Below are 16,162 nucleotides of genomic sequence, written 5' to 3' on the forward strand. Positions count from 1 at the left end.
GTGTAATTCCTGCTGCATATGTGATAACAGAACAGCACCTAGTTTCTTATTCAGCTGTGGGTTACATGAAAGCATACAAAAACTATGAAATGAATCATCACTTTTATGGATTTATTTATTTATCACTATTAGAAAGCTACTATTACCAACTCTCATGTTATCCTGAAAAGTATTCTTTATATTTTCCTTACAAGTGCACCTTCAGCTTCACCACCATTCTCTCTCTCTCTCTCTCTCTCTCTCTCTCTCTCCCCCCCCTGTGTGTGTGTTTTATACACCCAACCTCATCATGATTGTACCACTTGTCTTTACAACCTGAAAATTGTTAGGATTTAATAATCTTATCAAACAAATATCTGGAATTCAATTTTTTCTTGATTACTGCATTATAATTTATTGTTTTATTCATTTTGTATTTCCATCAGTATTCTCAGCTACTCAAACATTTCAAAAGAAAGGAGTGTTGTTATTTTCCATAAAAACTGACCACACCATTTCTTTAATGGTTCCAAGCTGTAATTACAGATGTGATATTTATATTTTAAAAACCACAAAATCTTGTTGCAATTATTTATGCAGTACAATAGTAAGTAGTAAAAAACCTCACTTGGATAACAGAGTAGGGTGCAGTACTATGAAAATATGCATAAACCGCTTTGTAAACATACTGCAAATATGGTTTCAATAATTTAGATATTATAAAATGTCAGTGCTGTCATACATAGAAGCAAGGCTCAGGAATGATAGCTTCTAAATCAACATTTACTATGATACAGACAAACATAAATACTACATCCAACTGTTGTAGCTTATCACAAAATACTGTCTAAAGTTTTTACACTTCACACAAACACTTAGAGCACGATGAGAGTTGTGGGAGTTCACTTTTCAGGTATTTGTGAATGCTGCAACAAGTTCAGTGATTCAGAAAATCAAAAACTATTCTGCATAAGAATTCCACATCTAACTTGAAAGACACTAACAATCATCATGATGGTTCAGCTGGAGTATGTATTGATCTATGTTTTCTCATGTCACTACGCTGTCGGAAACCTTTTCCACATATATCACATATATTAGGTTTTTCACCAGTGTGTATCCTTTTATGAACAACGAGGGTATGGGAACGTTTAAAGGCTTTTCCGCAGATATCACAAGGAAATCGACGTTCTCCTGTGTGAATCATGCGATGCTGATAGTACACTTGTCCAGTCCGAAACTGTTTGTTGCAGAATTCACATTTGTATGGTTTTTCTCCCGTGTGGGTACGACGATGATTATCACGATCTGCCTTTATACGAAAAGCTTTACCACATAAGTCACACTGATGTGGTTTCTCACCTGTGTGGAGCAGAGCATGTGTGTATAGGGCAGATGTCTGTGTAAACCTCTTGTTGCACACAGTACATGCATAAGGTTTTTCTCCTGTGTGAAGTCTCATGTGAACTGTGAGTCTCTGATTATCTGCAAATTGCTTTCCACAAACTTTGCAATTATAAGATGCATGGGGCTTGTGTTCCCTGAGGTGTTTTGTAAAAGTTCGTTTGTCAACAAAAATATTGCCACAGGCTTCACATACAAACATAACAGAATTATCTGAAGTTTCTTTGGTTTTCAGTTTCAATTCACTATCTGTATGTATTTTTCTATGAACTCGAGCTTCATAAAGTGTATGAGATGCTTCCTTGCAGACACTGCATACATAAGGTTTTTCATCTGGATGTTCTCTTTTTCGATGCCTTCCTAATGCACGAAGTACTGAAAAAGACTTTCCACAGTATTCACAAGCATGCTCCTGTGCACTTTCAGAATTAGATTTTGTACCCCAGTGAGATGAACGATGATTCAGGACATCAGACGAACTAGTGAAAGTTTTGTTACAAGTCTTACAATGATAATGTATAAGAGAGGGTAAACGTTTGGATGTGCTACAGTCAGAATGATGTGCCTGAATGTGCTGTTTTAATATACTTAAGCGTCCACAACACATACCACAGTAGTCACACTGATACGGCTTTACAGACATGTGTGTCACATAGTGGCCTTTTAGAGTTTCCCTGTCATAAAATTTGCGCCCACAAAATTCACATGCAAAAGGTCTTTCACCAGTGTGAACTCTCATGTGTGCTGCTAATCTTGAGTTGGAGTACAATCTTTTATGACAAACTGGACATGCAAATGGTCTCTCACCATTATGAACCATACGAGTGTGATAGTATAAAGCACATTCATTGTCAAATTCCCTTGCACACTTTTCACAAAAGTTAGCTCTGGCACCCTCATGGAATTTCATATGAAATGCTAGCCTTTCCTCTGAATTATATGACTTTGTACATTGCTTGCAATGAAACTGTTTTGTTTCAGGAGTAATACATGAATGTTGGAGGTATGTTTTTTCCCCATTAAATCTCCTATTGCATGTAGGGCAGACCAAACGCTTACCTCTTGATTTCAGTTTAACTTCCTCTATCTGGTGATCCTTAAAATGGTTGACAAGGTCAGCTTCAGTTTTAAAAGATGTACTGCACAAGCTACATGGATGCTTGTCAGTCTCACTGTGCGCCTTTGCATGGTTCAAGCAAAGATCAACACTTGGAAATGTATTATTGCAGATTATACAAGTGTAGTTAACCTCTGTGTCTACATCCTTTACATTATCAAAGTTTTTTATAAGAGTTTCTTGGTTGTTCTCATGAGATTCGAAGCTATGATACACTTCACCTGCTTGTGGGTTTAACGTATCCACAATAATATCAGCATTCTCTAAAGCATTTTCCATATTCCACCAATCAGAATAATTTTCATCTGTTGTGTTACTATCATCATCCATTTTAGATAAAGCAAAGTTATCAAGTGAAGGATATACAAGATTTGATTCATCACTTATGTCATCTATTATATGTACATCTATATAATCAACATCATCTTCTTCTTCATCATCATCGTCGTCTTCATCTTCCATATCAGAATAGGTTGAACTTTCCATAGGAGTACAGGTTTCAAGGTCTTTGACAATATTCTGAGCACTGACACTTCCTTGACAACAAAGAGGACAGCAATAAGAAATTTCTGTTGCATCTAAATCTTTTACAAAATCAGTATCCAACTCAACTTGAGGATTGGATTTCTGTGTATTATTTTTCTCCAACTGACTTTTGGGTTCAGTAGCTTCTATTTTTACCAGTAAATCATTCACTGCTTGCGGTGCACAATTTTTGTTTGAGTCATCTATGAGATCACCATTGACTTTAACACTCACATGAGATGCACTTGCAGCATATAAATTAAATTCATTTTCATCTGTTCTCTTGTCGTCCAGATTCTTAGTTACTGATGAACATGAAGAATTTCTCTCTGTACTGTCTGCCATCATATGCTTATTCTTTAGTCCACACTTCTGTGTTGTTGAATGTGACCTAAAACAAAATTGTTTACTGGAATCACCTGGTTTTTAAACTGATAGGTGTACAATGTGCAGAAGATAACCACCACTTACAACAGTAGCTTGAAAGTTGATAACTATATTTGTGAGGTTGTTACCATCTGTGTATCAAACAGCTTTTTCGGCAACTGGTGGCTTCCTTCTATATGTCACCAATTACTTTCAGTACAAAAAATAAGTGTTAATGTGTAAATTACAAGCTGTCACATATTTTTAGAGAGATACAAAAGGTTAAAGTTAGCAGTTGTGAAATATGTAGCTGTTTGAGGATTGTAAGGTGATACAATTCTAGGTCTTTTACCTCTTAACTTAAGAAGAAAGGAAACAGCAAAAGTAAAAATCTGTACAATAATAGCAGAGGCAGAAATTGAAAAGAGGAGAGTAACCCACTCACATCTTTGGCTAAAGGGAGATTTATTATGCATCACAGCGCGCGCGCACACACACACACACACACACACACACACACACACACACACACACACACAAAAACAAAGGTAACAGTTGAGATTCACTCTCCTTAATTAACCTTGTGCTGGGAGCCACTGCTCAAAGATTAGTATTGATAAATTTATCCATGAAATAAGCAAACCACAGTGAAACGTAAATATAAACACCACACATAACTAAAAATTAAAACATGAAACACATTTTTAAAAAGTTTTGGGAGAGGTCAGGAAGATAGGATGGATACAGAGGGAAATCTTAAGGTTATCTCATCAATATTTACAATCTGACAACTGCGAACTGACTCAGTTTTAGTATTTTCTTGTTTAAAATCTAAACACCAAGTAATCACTGCATTAAAGTGAATAGCATTTTTGAATCATGGCACCAATCTTGTTGATTCATTCGTATACAGTTACCACACAAACTAAAATCTGGCAGGATTGATTCCAACCATAAGGCCTGCAAACAAGACAAAATACTTGCAAACCATGTAATACTGTAGTACAATTACATTAAGTGGTATTTCACTAAAGGCAGAAAGTTTCCTGTACTGGGGATATCATATAGCTCTGCAATTTATTTGGTCCATCTATAATGAAAGCTGACACATTACCAGGAAACCTACTATCTCTCTTGTTTAATGCAGTGTGCTCTTCAGCAGGAGGTAAAAAATATCATGCTGCCATAAAATGCCTAATATTACTGTTCAAGGTAGTGTCAGAAAAATTCATTTGTAAACTGCTTTCTTGAAAACAAAGTCAACATGTGTACATGTTGCGTAGTAACTGGGAAGTGAAATGTTTAATATGGACACTGTTGCTTTATTTGCCTCATAATTCTTGTTAGTAGTTGGGCAAATGTTGAAATCAACATGACGCGAGATCTAGTAGAAAGCATTTCTGCAGAACCTCTTCCTTAAATCACTGGAATCTCTATTCCTTTCAATGCAGCCATTTCTTTACTATCCTGTAATGTTTTATTGCCATTCTTGGGAACTAAGTCATATGTATATCAGCAGATTATCATCTCTACAGAATTTGCCAAATGATGTACCCCTTCCTGTACCTTTATCTCTGAGTTTCTGTACATTTCTTTGTATTACATTTTCAAGAAGGAACTATTATTTTCTAAGAAAGAAAAAAGAAAATAATTCTATTTCCTGAAAATCTTACAACTATCGTCGCCATTTCTAAGCAGCACAAAAAAAGAGAGTTCTCAAATATTTTTATGACCAGAAGGGCTTACTTCTTATATTAGTTAGGCTGTAACATGTTGTAGTTATGTTGCAACAAGCTCTGCATAACTGGTTTTAGTGAAGTATGAATGTCAGATGTGAGCAGTGCAAATCACTATAAGATAGGGAATTTGTAATTGTGTTATACGATCATTACTGGTATTTGACGACTTGAAAAACATGTCAAATATATTTGCAACAGCTACAAACCTTAATGATTATACAATAATGTGTCATGGGCTTTGAAAGCCCATTTAAAATTGAAGGATAAGAAAATGCAAAGACCTATGGTTTTACAGATCATAAAGAGAATGCATACTGTATAGATATCTTAACAGCCTGAAAATGGTGAGACAAAAGACAGAAACCCATATTTACTGCAAGCAAGAAGCATAACCTAAACTAGGTAATGTCATGAAGCATGTGGTGGCTTAATCACCACTCTTCACCAGATTGCTTCTGCATAAAAGCACTTTACACAATATTATGAGCATTTCATACACAGCAAATAATTAATCACTACCTGGAATATATTATTTCACACAAATTCTGTACTGGTCATTTTCACTCTGCTACCAAGTCTTCCAATGCTCTTCACACTGTGACTGTTCTGGAAATCATTAACACCATTTCAACATTTTACATGTCTTTATCAGAGAATTCACTCAATTAAAAAACAATGCTGAAATAGATTAACATTGTTTTTTGCATGTTCATAGTATTCACCTTTCTCTCTTGTAAACAGATATACATGAGACAGGAACATATTCTTTGAAAGTGGAAACTTAATGGCAGCATCAACCAACAGGATCGAAGGACAGCTTGGGGTAATATTATCATCTTCATTCGTGTCACAGATAGATAAAATGAAAAGACATGATGTGTTAGCATACTTTACATGTTTTAAAAAAATCTCATACTACTCAACAAAGCAAACTACAGACCCGGCAGCCATGGGAACTAACTTTGATTATGTGGCTAGATACCGCCATGCTCCAGTTAAAGTGTAAGCTTGCTGTTACAAAATTGAATTTATTGGCAAGGAGAAGGAGAAAGCAATGACAATACAGGTGGAAAAGGAGAGAGAACACACTAGCGAAACATTACAGTTGAGCAAGTCAATGGTGTGCAAATTACGACAGGAGGGATACGATGTTGGGATCAGTGGAACTGAATTATTTACTCCAAAGAAAAAGCAGCAAAATGAAGACAATAAATACCACTATGCCATTACATGGATGAATGCATAATTTGGTAGCAATTTCTGCAATATTATGAACAAAAGAAAGAGACACCAACTTGGTGAGAAATTCTTGGTTAAGTCATTTAGAACTGAGCTTCAAAGCTAACAACAAAATTCTAACTAGGAGAAGCTTTGGAGTCAGCAATGGGGTTGGAGAACGGACTGAATGCTAATGTGGTTTAAAGTGCACAGTATTTCACCTTAAAACCAATCATACTGGTGATTCTTCATTCAAGAGATGTTGGCGACATGAATTTACTTACCAAGCATTAAAACGGGGACAGTCTCTATAACAATGGGATAGTGTAGTGTGTAACATCACAAGCTAATATACTCAGCAGCATGAATTCAATTTTACTATAAAATGAATTTTGTTATTCTTCTCTCTTTCTTTACTCTTGCTTTTCTTTTACTTTTGATAACAGCTGATAATTTCCTTCATTATGTTGGTTACAAAATAAACATTAAACAGATAAAATGTAATTAATTTACATTTAATATGCAGCAAGCACACACAAAAAATTTATACAGGGTGGTCCATTGATAGTGACCAGGCCAAATATCTCACGAAATAAGCATCAAATGAAAAAACTACAAAGAACGAAACTCATCTACCTTGAAGGCGGAAACCAGATGGTTAGATGGCACTGCCATAGGTCAAACGGATATAAAGTGCATTTTTTAAAATAGGAACCCCCATTTTTTATTACTTATTTGTGTAGTACATAAAGAAATATGAATGTTGTAGTTGGCCCACTTTTTTCACTTTGTGGTAGATGGTGCTGTAATAGTCACAAACGTATAAGTACGTGGTATCACGTAACATTCCGCCAGTCCGGACGGTATTTGCTTCGTGATACGTTACCCATGTTAAAATGGACCATTTAACAATTGTGGAAAAGGTCAATATCGTGTTGATGTATGGCTATTGTGATCAAAATGCCCAACAGGTGTGTGCTATGTATGCTGCTTGGTATCCTGGACGACATCATCCAAGGAAACAGGAAGTGTTCAGCCACATGTGAAATGTCAACCACGACCTGCAACAAATGATGATGCCCAAGTAGATGTTTTAGCTGCTGTCGCGGCTAATCCGCACATCAGTAGTAGAAAAATTGCGCTAGAATCGGGAATCTCAAAAATGATGTCAGTGTTGAGAATGCTACATCAACATCGATTGTGACCGTACCATATTTCTACGCACCAGGAATTGCACGGTGACGACTTTGAATGTCATGCACAGTTCTGCCACTGGGCACAAGAGAAATTACAGGACGATGACAAATTTTTTGCACGTGTTCTATTTAGTGACAAAGCATCATTCACCAACAGCGGTAACATAAACCAGCATAATATGCACTACTGGACAATGAAAAATCCACGATGGCTGCGACAAGTGGAACATCAGCAACCTTGGCGGGTTAATGTATGGTGCGGAATTATGAGAGGAAGGATAACTGGCCCCCATTTTTATCAATGGCAATCTAAATGGTGCAATGTATGCTGATTTCCTACGTAATGTTCTACCGATGTTATTACAAGATGTTTCACTGCATGACAGAATGGTGAAGTACTTCCAACATGATGGATATCCAGCACATAGCTCACGTGCGGTTGAAGCGGTATTGAATAGCATATTTCATGACAGGTGGATAGGTCTTCAAAGCACCATACCACGGCCCGCACGTGCACCGGATCTAACGCCCTGGATTGCTTTCTGTGGGAAAAGTTGAAGGATGTTTGCTATCGTGATCCACTGACAATGCCTGACAACATGCGTCAGCACATTGTTAATGCATGTGCAAATATTACAGAAGGCGAACTACCCACTGTTGAGAGAAATACCATTACATATATTGCCAAATGCATTAAGGTTGACGGACATCATTTTGAGCATTTATTGCATTAATGTGGTATTTACAGGTAATCGCGCTGTAACAGCATGCGTTCTCCGAAATTATAAGTTCACAAAGGTACATGTATCACATTAGAGCAACCGAAATAAAATGTTCAAATGTACCTACATTCTGTCTTTTAATTTTAAAAAACTACCTGTTACCAACTGTTTGTCTAAAACTGTGAGCCATATGTTTGTGACTATTACAGCGCCATCTATCACAAAGCGAAAAAGTGGTCCAACTAAAACATTCATATTTCTTTACGTATTACACGAATATGTAATAAAAAATGGGGGTTCCTATTTAAAAAAACGCAGTTGATATCCGTTTGACCTATGGCAGCGCCATCTGGCGGGCCAACCATAGCGCCATCTGGTTTCCCCCTTCAAGCTAGACAAGTTTCGTTCTTTGTAGTTTTTTCATTTGACGCTTATTTCGTGAGATATTTGGCCCGGTCATGATCAATGTATATCATGTTATGATTCATAAATTTCAGACTAACTGTTTTCATAACAACATTGGTAGCATAACTTGTTCTCATGCCACAAATGTTATATGAAGGACACCTTGATGCCACGGTATATGATTGTCAATAAACTTAATTGGAATTTATGTCATTAATGTTCTGTAATATAGTGTTTAAATTCAGTGGCCTTCTTCCTTACTTTAGATCACCAACACATTTTGACTCCGATGACAATATCATATGACTGGCATCGAACCTAAAATCTACAGTGTGTCAAAAGGCACTATATACACACAGCTCCATCACCATTTATTATGCAGACACCATTTTAATGGATCGGAGGTAAATTGATCTCAGCCAGTTATTGAGTATGATATCTCCCAGTTGAAGACCCATAAGTGTAAACAGCTTTACTGTGACCTACGTGGCGCCTTAAGCTATAGTATCATACAGTTTGTTTTCTGTTCTAAAATACTCATCCTGAACCTCATCCTATATAGGGGAGAAAAATTGTTCTCTCTACGATTTTTTTTTTTTTAAAAAAATTGCCATAATAAATGATGTATGAACAGGATGTTATGCATACTAATGTATAAAGAGGAGATACTGTGGAAACGTTGTTTCCAAAAATCTCAAAAAATTATTCACCGATTTATTTCAAATTTTCAAACGATAGAGAGAGGGAGGAGGAGAAGGAGATCTGCGCAACTGCGCATTGTGTACACACACACACACACACACACACACACACACACACACACACACACACGTGCTCCGCAGAAATGATTACCATTTGAATAATGTCGGCTTGTGGCTTCAAGGTCAACACCACCTACCGATAAAATCTGCCTAAGGCTCTCATTTTTGCTATAAACCAAAAGTAATGGATCAGTGTGACTTGAGCAGGCATGCAGGGGGCTTAGCAGACGTGCTGGGTGCTTCGCAGACATATGCATGAACCATACCGTCAAATCAGTGAGTTATTGGCATTAATGGCATGAAAAAATGTGATGCATCAACCCAGGAAATTGCTGCTCATGTGAGACAAAGTGTTTCGGCAGTGTAACGGGTGTGTGCAGAATCGTTCACAGAAGACTGTAGAGCATGATGAGATGAGTCAGGTAGCACCACCCAGACCACTCCCTGAGAAGATCAACACCTCATACAAATGGCATTGCAGGAGAGATCTGCATCCTCCTTGGCTCTGGCACAACAGTGGAACAGTGTAACACATTGTACACTATCAGGGGTGACAGTCTGTCACCGTTTATTATGGCATAGTGTATGAGCACATTGTCCACTTTTCCTCCTACCTCCGATGAATGTGAAAAAGCATGCTAGATGGCAATGGTGTACAGAACAATGTCACTGGGGACAGGAATGGCATCAGATGGTGTTTTTGGACAAATCCAGGTTCTGTTTGTTTGAATTTGTTAGAAAATGATGGCCACATTTGGGTTCACTGCAGACAGGGAGTGGCATCACAGTGAGTGCATTCGCACAAGATATACAGCACCAACTCAAGGCCTTATGGTGCAGAGTGCTATTGGGTAGAATCACAAACCAGTTAGCTACATCTACGTATCTGTGTATTACACTAGTAATATACTAGAACAATTTTCTAATATTTTTTTCATTATTACTGTACTTACAAGCAGTGACTGGTAGGCTTCTCATAAAGAGAGAATTACTCATGAATATTACGGGTGAGGACTTTCTATTATGACAGTGATTATCAATGATGACACGGATACTGAAACAATGGAGATTGTCCAGCAGAAGATGGCATTGCTGCACTGTACATGTCATGTGGCAAAGCCCCTGATGGTGACCTGCCCATAAAACATGCAACACAAACTGTATTCTATTCTATGGTGTGCTTCCTGCGAATCCTATGTAGTGTTACAATGGCCCCAGCCCAAATTTACTACAACTGTAAGCACTTTTAGAAGCACATATATCAGTGCCTTTAACAACCGTCTGCCTTACCACAGGACTGAAATGGATTTTGCTTTGACGGATTCATTTCACTGCACTACCACCATTATTTATATCTTACAATACTAGTTGCACACTACTAATAAACAACTCTTATAAACTTACAAAATGGCAGACAAGAATATCATAATCTTGTATGGAATGCAAAGTGATAGCAATTAGGAGCTGCAAAAGCAGCAGTTATTAGAACACCAGCAGCTGTTGAAACAACTGATAAAAACAACAGAAAATGTTAGTGCTGAAATCAATGGCTCCACAACCTGATTTTTGTCATACCATGGTATAATAAAAACTGAACTGTCACAAAAGGTGACTGGTTGCAGTTACTTCTGGAAACCTTTATTTTTGAACATGCTGATCTCTTAATGTAAAAGCAGCAAAACAATGTGGAACATAGGATTTCCAGTTCTCAGTAGAGTCATTTCTGAAAACTTTTATTTGTCACTGCTGGTGTTCCACATCCATTATAGATTGTTGTTTGTTGTGGTCTTCAGTCTGAAGGGTGGTTTGATGCAGCTCTCCATGCTACTCTATCCAGAGCTAGCCTCTTCATCTCCAGATAAATACTGTAATTGACATCCTTCTGAACCTGCTTACTGTATTCAGCTCTTGGTCTCCCTCTACAATTTTCACTTCCCACAGTACCCTCCAATATGAAATTTGTGATTCATTGATGTCTCAGAATGTGACATCTCTATCAATCCTTTCTTCTCGTCAGATTGTGCCACAAATTTCTTTTCTCCCCAATGCTACTGAGTACCTCCTCCTTCGTTATGTGATCTACCCATCTAATGTTCAACATCCTTCTGTAGCACCATATTTCAAAAGCTTCCATTCTTGTCTTGTCTAAATTGGTTATTGTCCATGTTTCACTTCTATACATGGCTACACTCCAGACAAACACTTTCAGAAAAGACTTCCTAACACTTAAATCTGTATTCGATGTTAACAAATTTCTTTTTTTCAGAAAAGCTTTTCTTGTCATTACCAGTCTACATTTTATATCCTCTCCACTTCAGCCATCATCAGTTATTTTGCTGCCCAAAAACAAAACTCTTTTTCTACTTTAAGTGTATCATTTCCTAATCTAATTCCCTAAGCATCACATGATTTAATTCAACTACAATCCATTATCCTTGCTTTAATTTTGTTGTCTTCAAGAGACTGTTCACTCTGTTCAACTGCTCTTGCAAGTCCTTTGCTACCTCTGACAGAATTACAATATCATGGGCAAACCTCAAAGTTTTAATTTCTTCTCCTTGAACTTTAATCCCTACTCCTAATTTTTCTTTGGTTTTCTTTACTGCTTGCTCAGTGTACAGATTGAATAACATCATCAGGGATTGGCTAGAACCCTGTCTCAGTCTCTTCTCCACACAGCTTTCCTTTCATGCCCCTTGACTCTTGTAACAGCTATCTGGTTTCCGTACAAGTTGTAAATAGCCTTCCACTCACTGTATTTTACTCCTGTTACTTTCAAACTTCAAAGAGGATATTCCAGTCAACATTGTCAAAAGCTTTCTCTAAGTCTACAAATGCTATAAACATACCAACAGATTTGCTTTTCCTTAACCCATCTTTTTCTACCTTGACCATAGCCGCATTGTTCCCCTATAATAGTTAAGATTATTTTTCAGTTTCAATATAGAGGTCCCCATTCTCGCTTCTAAGATGTTTCTACCAGCACAGAAAGCAACACGATGAACCAAATTTATATGTACAGCAAAGGAAAGAGAAAAGATTACTTGTAACTCAGAATTAGTTAGAAATCAGATAGAGATATAGTAATGCACATCATATTTTTCACTGGGGGTGGGGGTAGGGGAACCATGCAATGGGTCTACAACTGTAAACTTCACGAATGACGAAGATGAAGTACAACATTAAAAAAAAAAAATTATTTGGTCTTGCTTTAGAGAATTTAGATACTGCATTGTAATTTGGCACTTTGCACTGTACAAACTACAGAGATACAGTGTATTAAAGAGAAAATACATTATTCTGAATCTGAGTCTGCATTAAAGAAATCAGATAATTTGGCTTGTTTCACTTTTCACGCACTACGTATATACACTTCATTTTGCAAACTTATTAATGAATTCAGAGCTTTTTCACTACAACTTTTCACACTGATGTCATGCCTGCACACATCGACTGCACTTTAACACTTCACTCAATTTAGGTACTTCAAGATTCAATTTGCCGTCTCTGTCCCCATCACAGTCACTTGCAACTGGTCCACTTTCTTGGTCATCAGCACCAAAAACCTCTATCCTGTAGTTCCACACACATAGCAAGAATATCATCCAAAAGTACAAAATCGTCAAAATCTGCACCCTCCAGTAGAGATAGGTCATCACCACCATCATCATCATCATCAGTGGCAGTCTCTTCCAGTAAGGCACCAACTTAACAGAAACATTTGTTCATTGTGGAGGATGCTACCAGCTGCCAGGCAGCTGAAATAAATTCAATCGCTTGTAATAAGTTAATGGAGAGATTTTAATTTCCTGCATCAGTCAGTGCTATCCAATGTTGAATCAATTTTTTTTCTATAATGCACTTTGAAATTTGCCATGCTGCCAAATTAAGCAGCTGTAGAACACTAGTGCAATTTGGAGGAAAAAATTCCACTCGAACATTTTCCGCAACTACTTGAGGTGGATGTGCTGCACGTCGATTGATAAGAAGCAGGATACTCTTTTTTTTCTTTTTCATTATAATGTCCAGTTTTTTAATCACTGTTCTATTAAAATCATACTCATCCAATAATTTTGATTGGATTCATATTCTGTAGGTTTTGTCTTTTACACCTTTGAAACATCTTGGTTCCTTATATTTTCCTATCACAATTGAGGGAAGTTTGTCAGATTCATCTGCATTTGTGGCAACAAGGACTGTCATGATAATTTTACTTTTATTCCCTTGATAATATTTTACTGGGAAAAAAAAACCTATAGACCTGACTGATCTAATCAAAGTTGTAGATGTTCTGAGATTGATAATCTCTTAAGATATCTGGCAGAATCTCATCAATCCAGTGTTGCACTGTGACACCATCCACAGCTTTCAATTCACTGGCAACTGTTCTCCCTGTGATTCTGTGTTGATCTTTAAATCCACATTATCATCCTGATGAAGCCTTGAAATCAGCAACATTGCTCACACTGCTAGCTAAATCTATTACTTTTGCTTTCAGCATGTCGTTACTGATTGGTAGATCTACAGCCTATTTTTACTGGAACCATGTAAAAAGCGCCTTTTCCTAATCTACATACTATATCTCCCTTTTCACTGATGGTTGCATTTTGTTGAGTTTGCACCTAATTTTAAAAACTTGTTCAAAATACTGTTTCTTTTGCTGATAACTGTACATTGAGAGATATATGCAATTCATAAGTCTGAAGCAATTTCAGATTTTGTTTTGTGTGGATCAGCATCCACATCTTGTATGGATTTTACTTTCTGATCTCGTGTGTAACTTTGCCATTTTCTGCTCTCCATGACTGATCAAAAGTGACTGAATGATAGAACCACTGTTCAACAATAAATGTCAACTGCCAGCTTTTAACTTCTCAATCGTTGCCACAAAATAAATTCTCATATTGAAAACAACAGTGACAGAAGTGTCTTTGTTCCCATTCCACCCACTCTGGTTAATTGTGTCTTTGTTCCTTGACTTTGTGGCACTGTCCACTTGCTGTTCTTGCAAATGTCAACAAAGTTAAGCGAAATATAACAGGGCTTCTTTTCAAACAACAATGCTCATGTAATTATGCAAAATTCAATTTACTTCATTGGAATTTTTCTTGTGTAACAGTGAATTACATAAAAAAGCATTACATATATATATATATAAAGTTTAATTAGCACTTTTTAAATTATATTTTGCTGGGACCAACAAAACTTTAAATGTAAGTAAGAATTACACAGAACAGAATTACGTATAAAACAGGGTAAACTGTATCACTAATTTTACTGAAACTTGATACAAGATCTCTGACAATTAAGCAAATTTGTCTGTTGTAAGTATGAAGAATTGTATACAGATGAATTAATTTGTAATTGTGTACTCCACCTTCCTATATTTAAGGAGATAAAAAAGAGGAATTATAATTATATGAATAATCCTTAAGATATATCATAAATTTCTATCTAAATACACCTGCAAAAACAAATGAAACATTGAGTCTGTTTTGGCAAGCTACTTGTAACAAACATGGTGGTGAAATATGTGTGTGTCAAAGCAAAACCCAAGTTCAAGTTCAAACTCGTGACTCCTTATATGTGAATAGGGGTACAGTGACAATCAAATATTTCGAGGCTCTCAAACCCAGGATGTAAAATATTTATCCATTTACACATTTTGGAATGGAAATCACATTTCACAATGATACAAACTTAAGCAATAAACAGAGGCATATTCAATTATAAGCTACAGATTCGTTCAGCAACCAAAAGATTCTAATCAAGAGTTAACTCATAGCTGACACACAGTCAAAAGCATATGTCAGGATTATGGCACATTATTTGCACTGGAGTTTGGTACTGCTCAAAGTTTAAAGCTATCACCACCCACTCTATTTCTACTACAAATTTCTTTTAACATGATTCATAATGTTTGTGATCAGAGAAAACTGCAAGAAAGAACTTGATTAGCTAAATAGCATGGAGGCCACCAAAGCCAGTGAATGGGCCATACTTATTGACACATATACGTAAACCAACAGTTCCTTATGTAGCTATGATGATGTCAAAAAAGTAAAAGAAATGTGTACTCCACTAGTGATGCATATTCCAAACTCCACCACTGCCGGTCCCAAGCCCAGGGCCCCATCTCGCAAGTCACGGGGAAGGAGGAGGGGGAGGAGTAACAACCTGGTAAAAAAACCTGGGTCCATCTGGCTCCGGATGGTAGCATCCAGTAAGGACCCCTACCTGGGTTACTGGGGAAACCTGGCCAACTGTCTCAAAGGCTGAAGAGGAATGTCAAGAGCAGAGAGAGTGGAGGAGCCACTGAAACATATCAGGTAGTGGCTGTACTCCATGTTTGGGGCAGCTACCAAAGGCATCTGTGTCTCCATGTCAGGAGCGGCCTGAACTCATCTTCTGGGGCTAACAACTTCAGTCGTATAACTGGACGGACACAAGCCATCGCAACAAAAAATATTTTAAGCTCATGTAATGGATTGCACTATGGAATCAAGATTACCCCAGGGGGACAATCCCCCACTGACCAAGGCTGACGCATTCAGATTCTGGAGGACCTGCCAAAAAGTGCATAAGGGAAGAGACGAGGCTCACAAAAACCTCAAAGGAGATTAAAACTAAAAAGACTTTCAGAATTGGAATCATAAATGTACAGATAATGATTAAGATTGGTAAACTTAAACAGGTAACAGATGAGATGAAAGAGAAGCATTGGAATCTT

The 16,162-nt window shown here is 37.1% G+C and overlaps 1 protein-coding gene across 9 annotated transcripts in view; it reads right to left on the reverse strand.

Moving 5' to 3' along the window:
* Positions 1–391: 391 nt before the first annotated feature.
* The window catches only part of LOC124794774 (zinc finger protein 345-like), a 137,895-nt gene continuing 122,124 nt past the window's right edge, over positions 392–16,162 (reverse strand). For 6 of the 9 annotated variants that reach the window (XM_047258404.1, XM_047258405.1, XM_047258402.1 and 3 more), the window contains one exon: positions 393–3,416. In XM_047258404.1, the coding sequence (XP_047114360.1) occupies positions 989–3,416 (2,428 nt within the window). In that variant the 3' untranslated portion in view covers positions 393–988. Of the gene's footprint in view, positions 3,417–3,496; positions 3,602–16,162 lie in introns of all 9 variants that reach the window. The other 3 variants (XM_047258400.1, XM_047258399.1, XM_047258408.1) reach the window with 2 other exon arrangements.

Source organism: Schistocerca piceifrons, chromosome 4, assembly GCF_021461385.2.
Source record: "Schistocerca piceifrons isolate TAMUIC-IGC-003096 chromosome 4, iqSchPice1.1, whole genome shotgun sequence".
NCBI classification, from domain to species: domain Eukaryota; kingdom Metazoa; phylum Arthropoda; class Insecta; order Orthoptera; family Acrididae; genus Schistocerca; species Schistocerca piceifrons.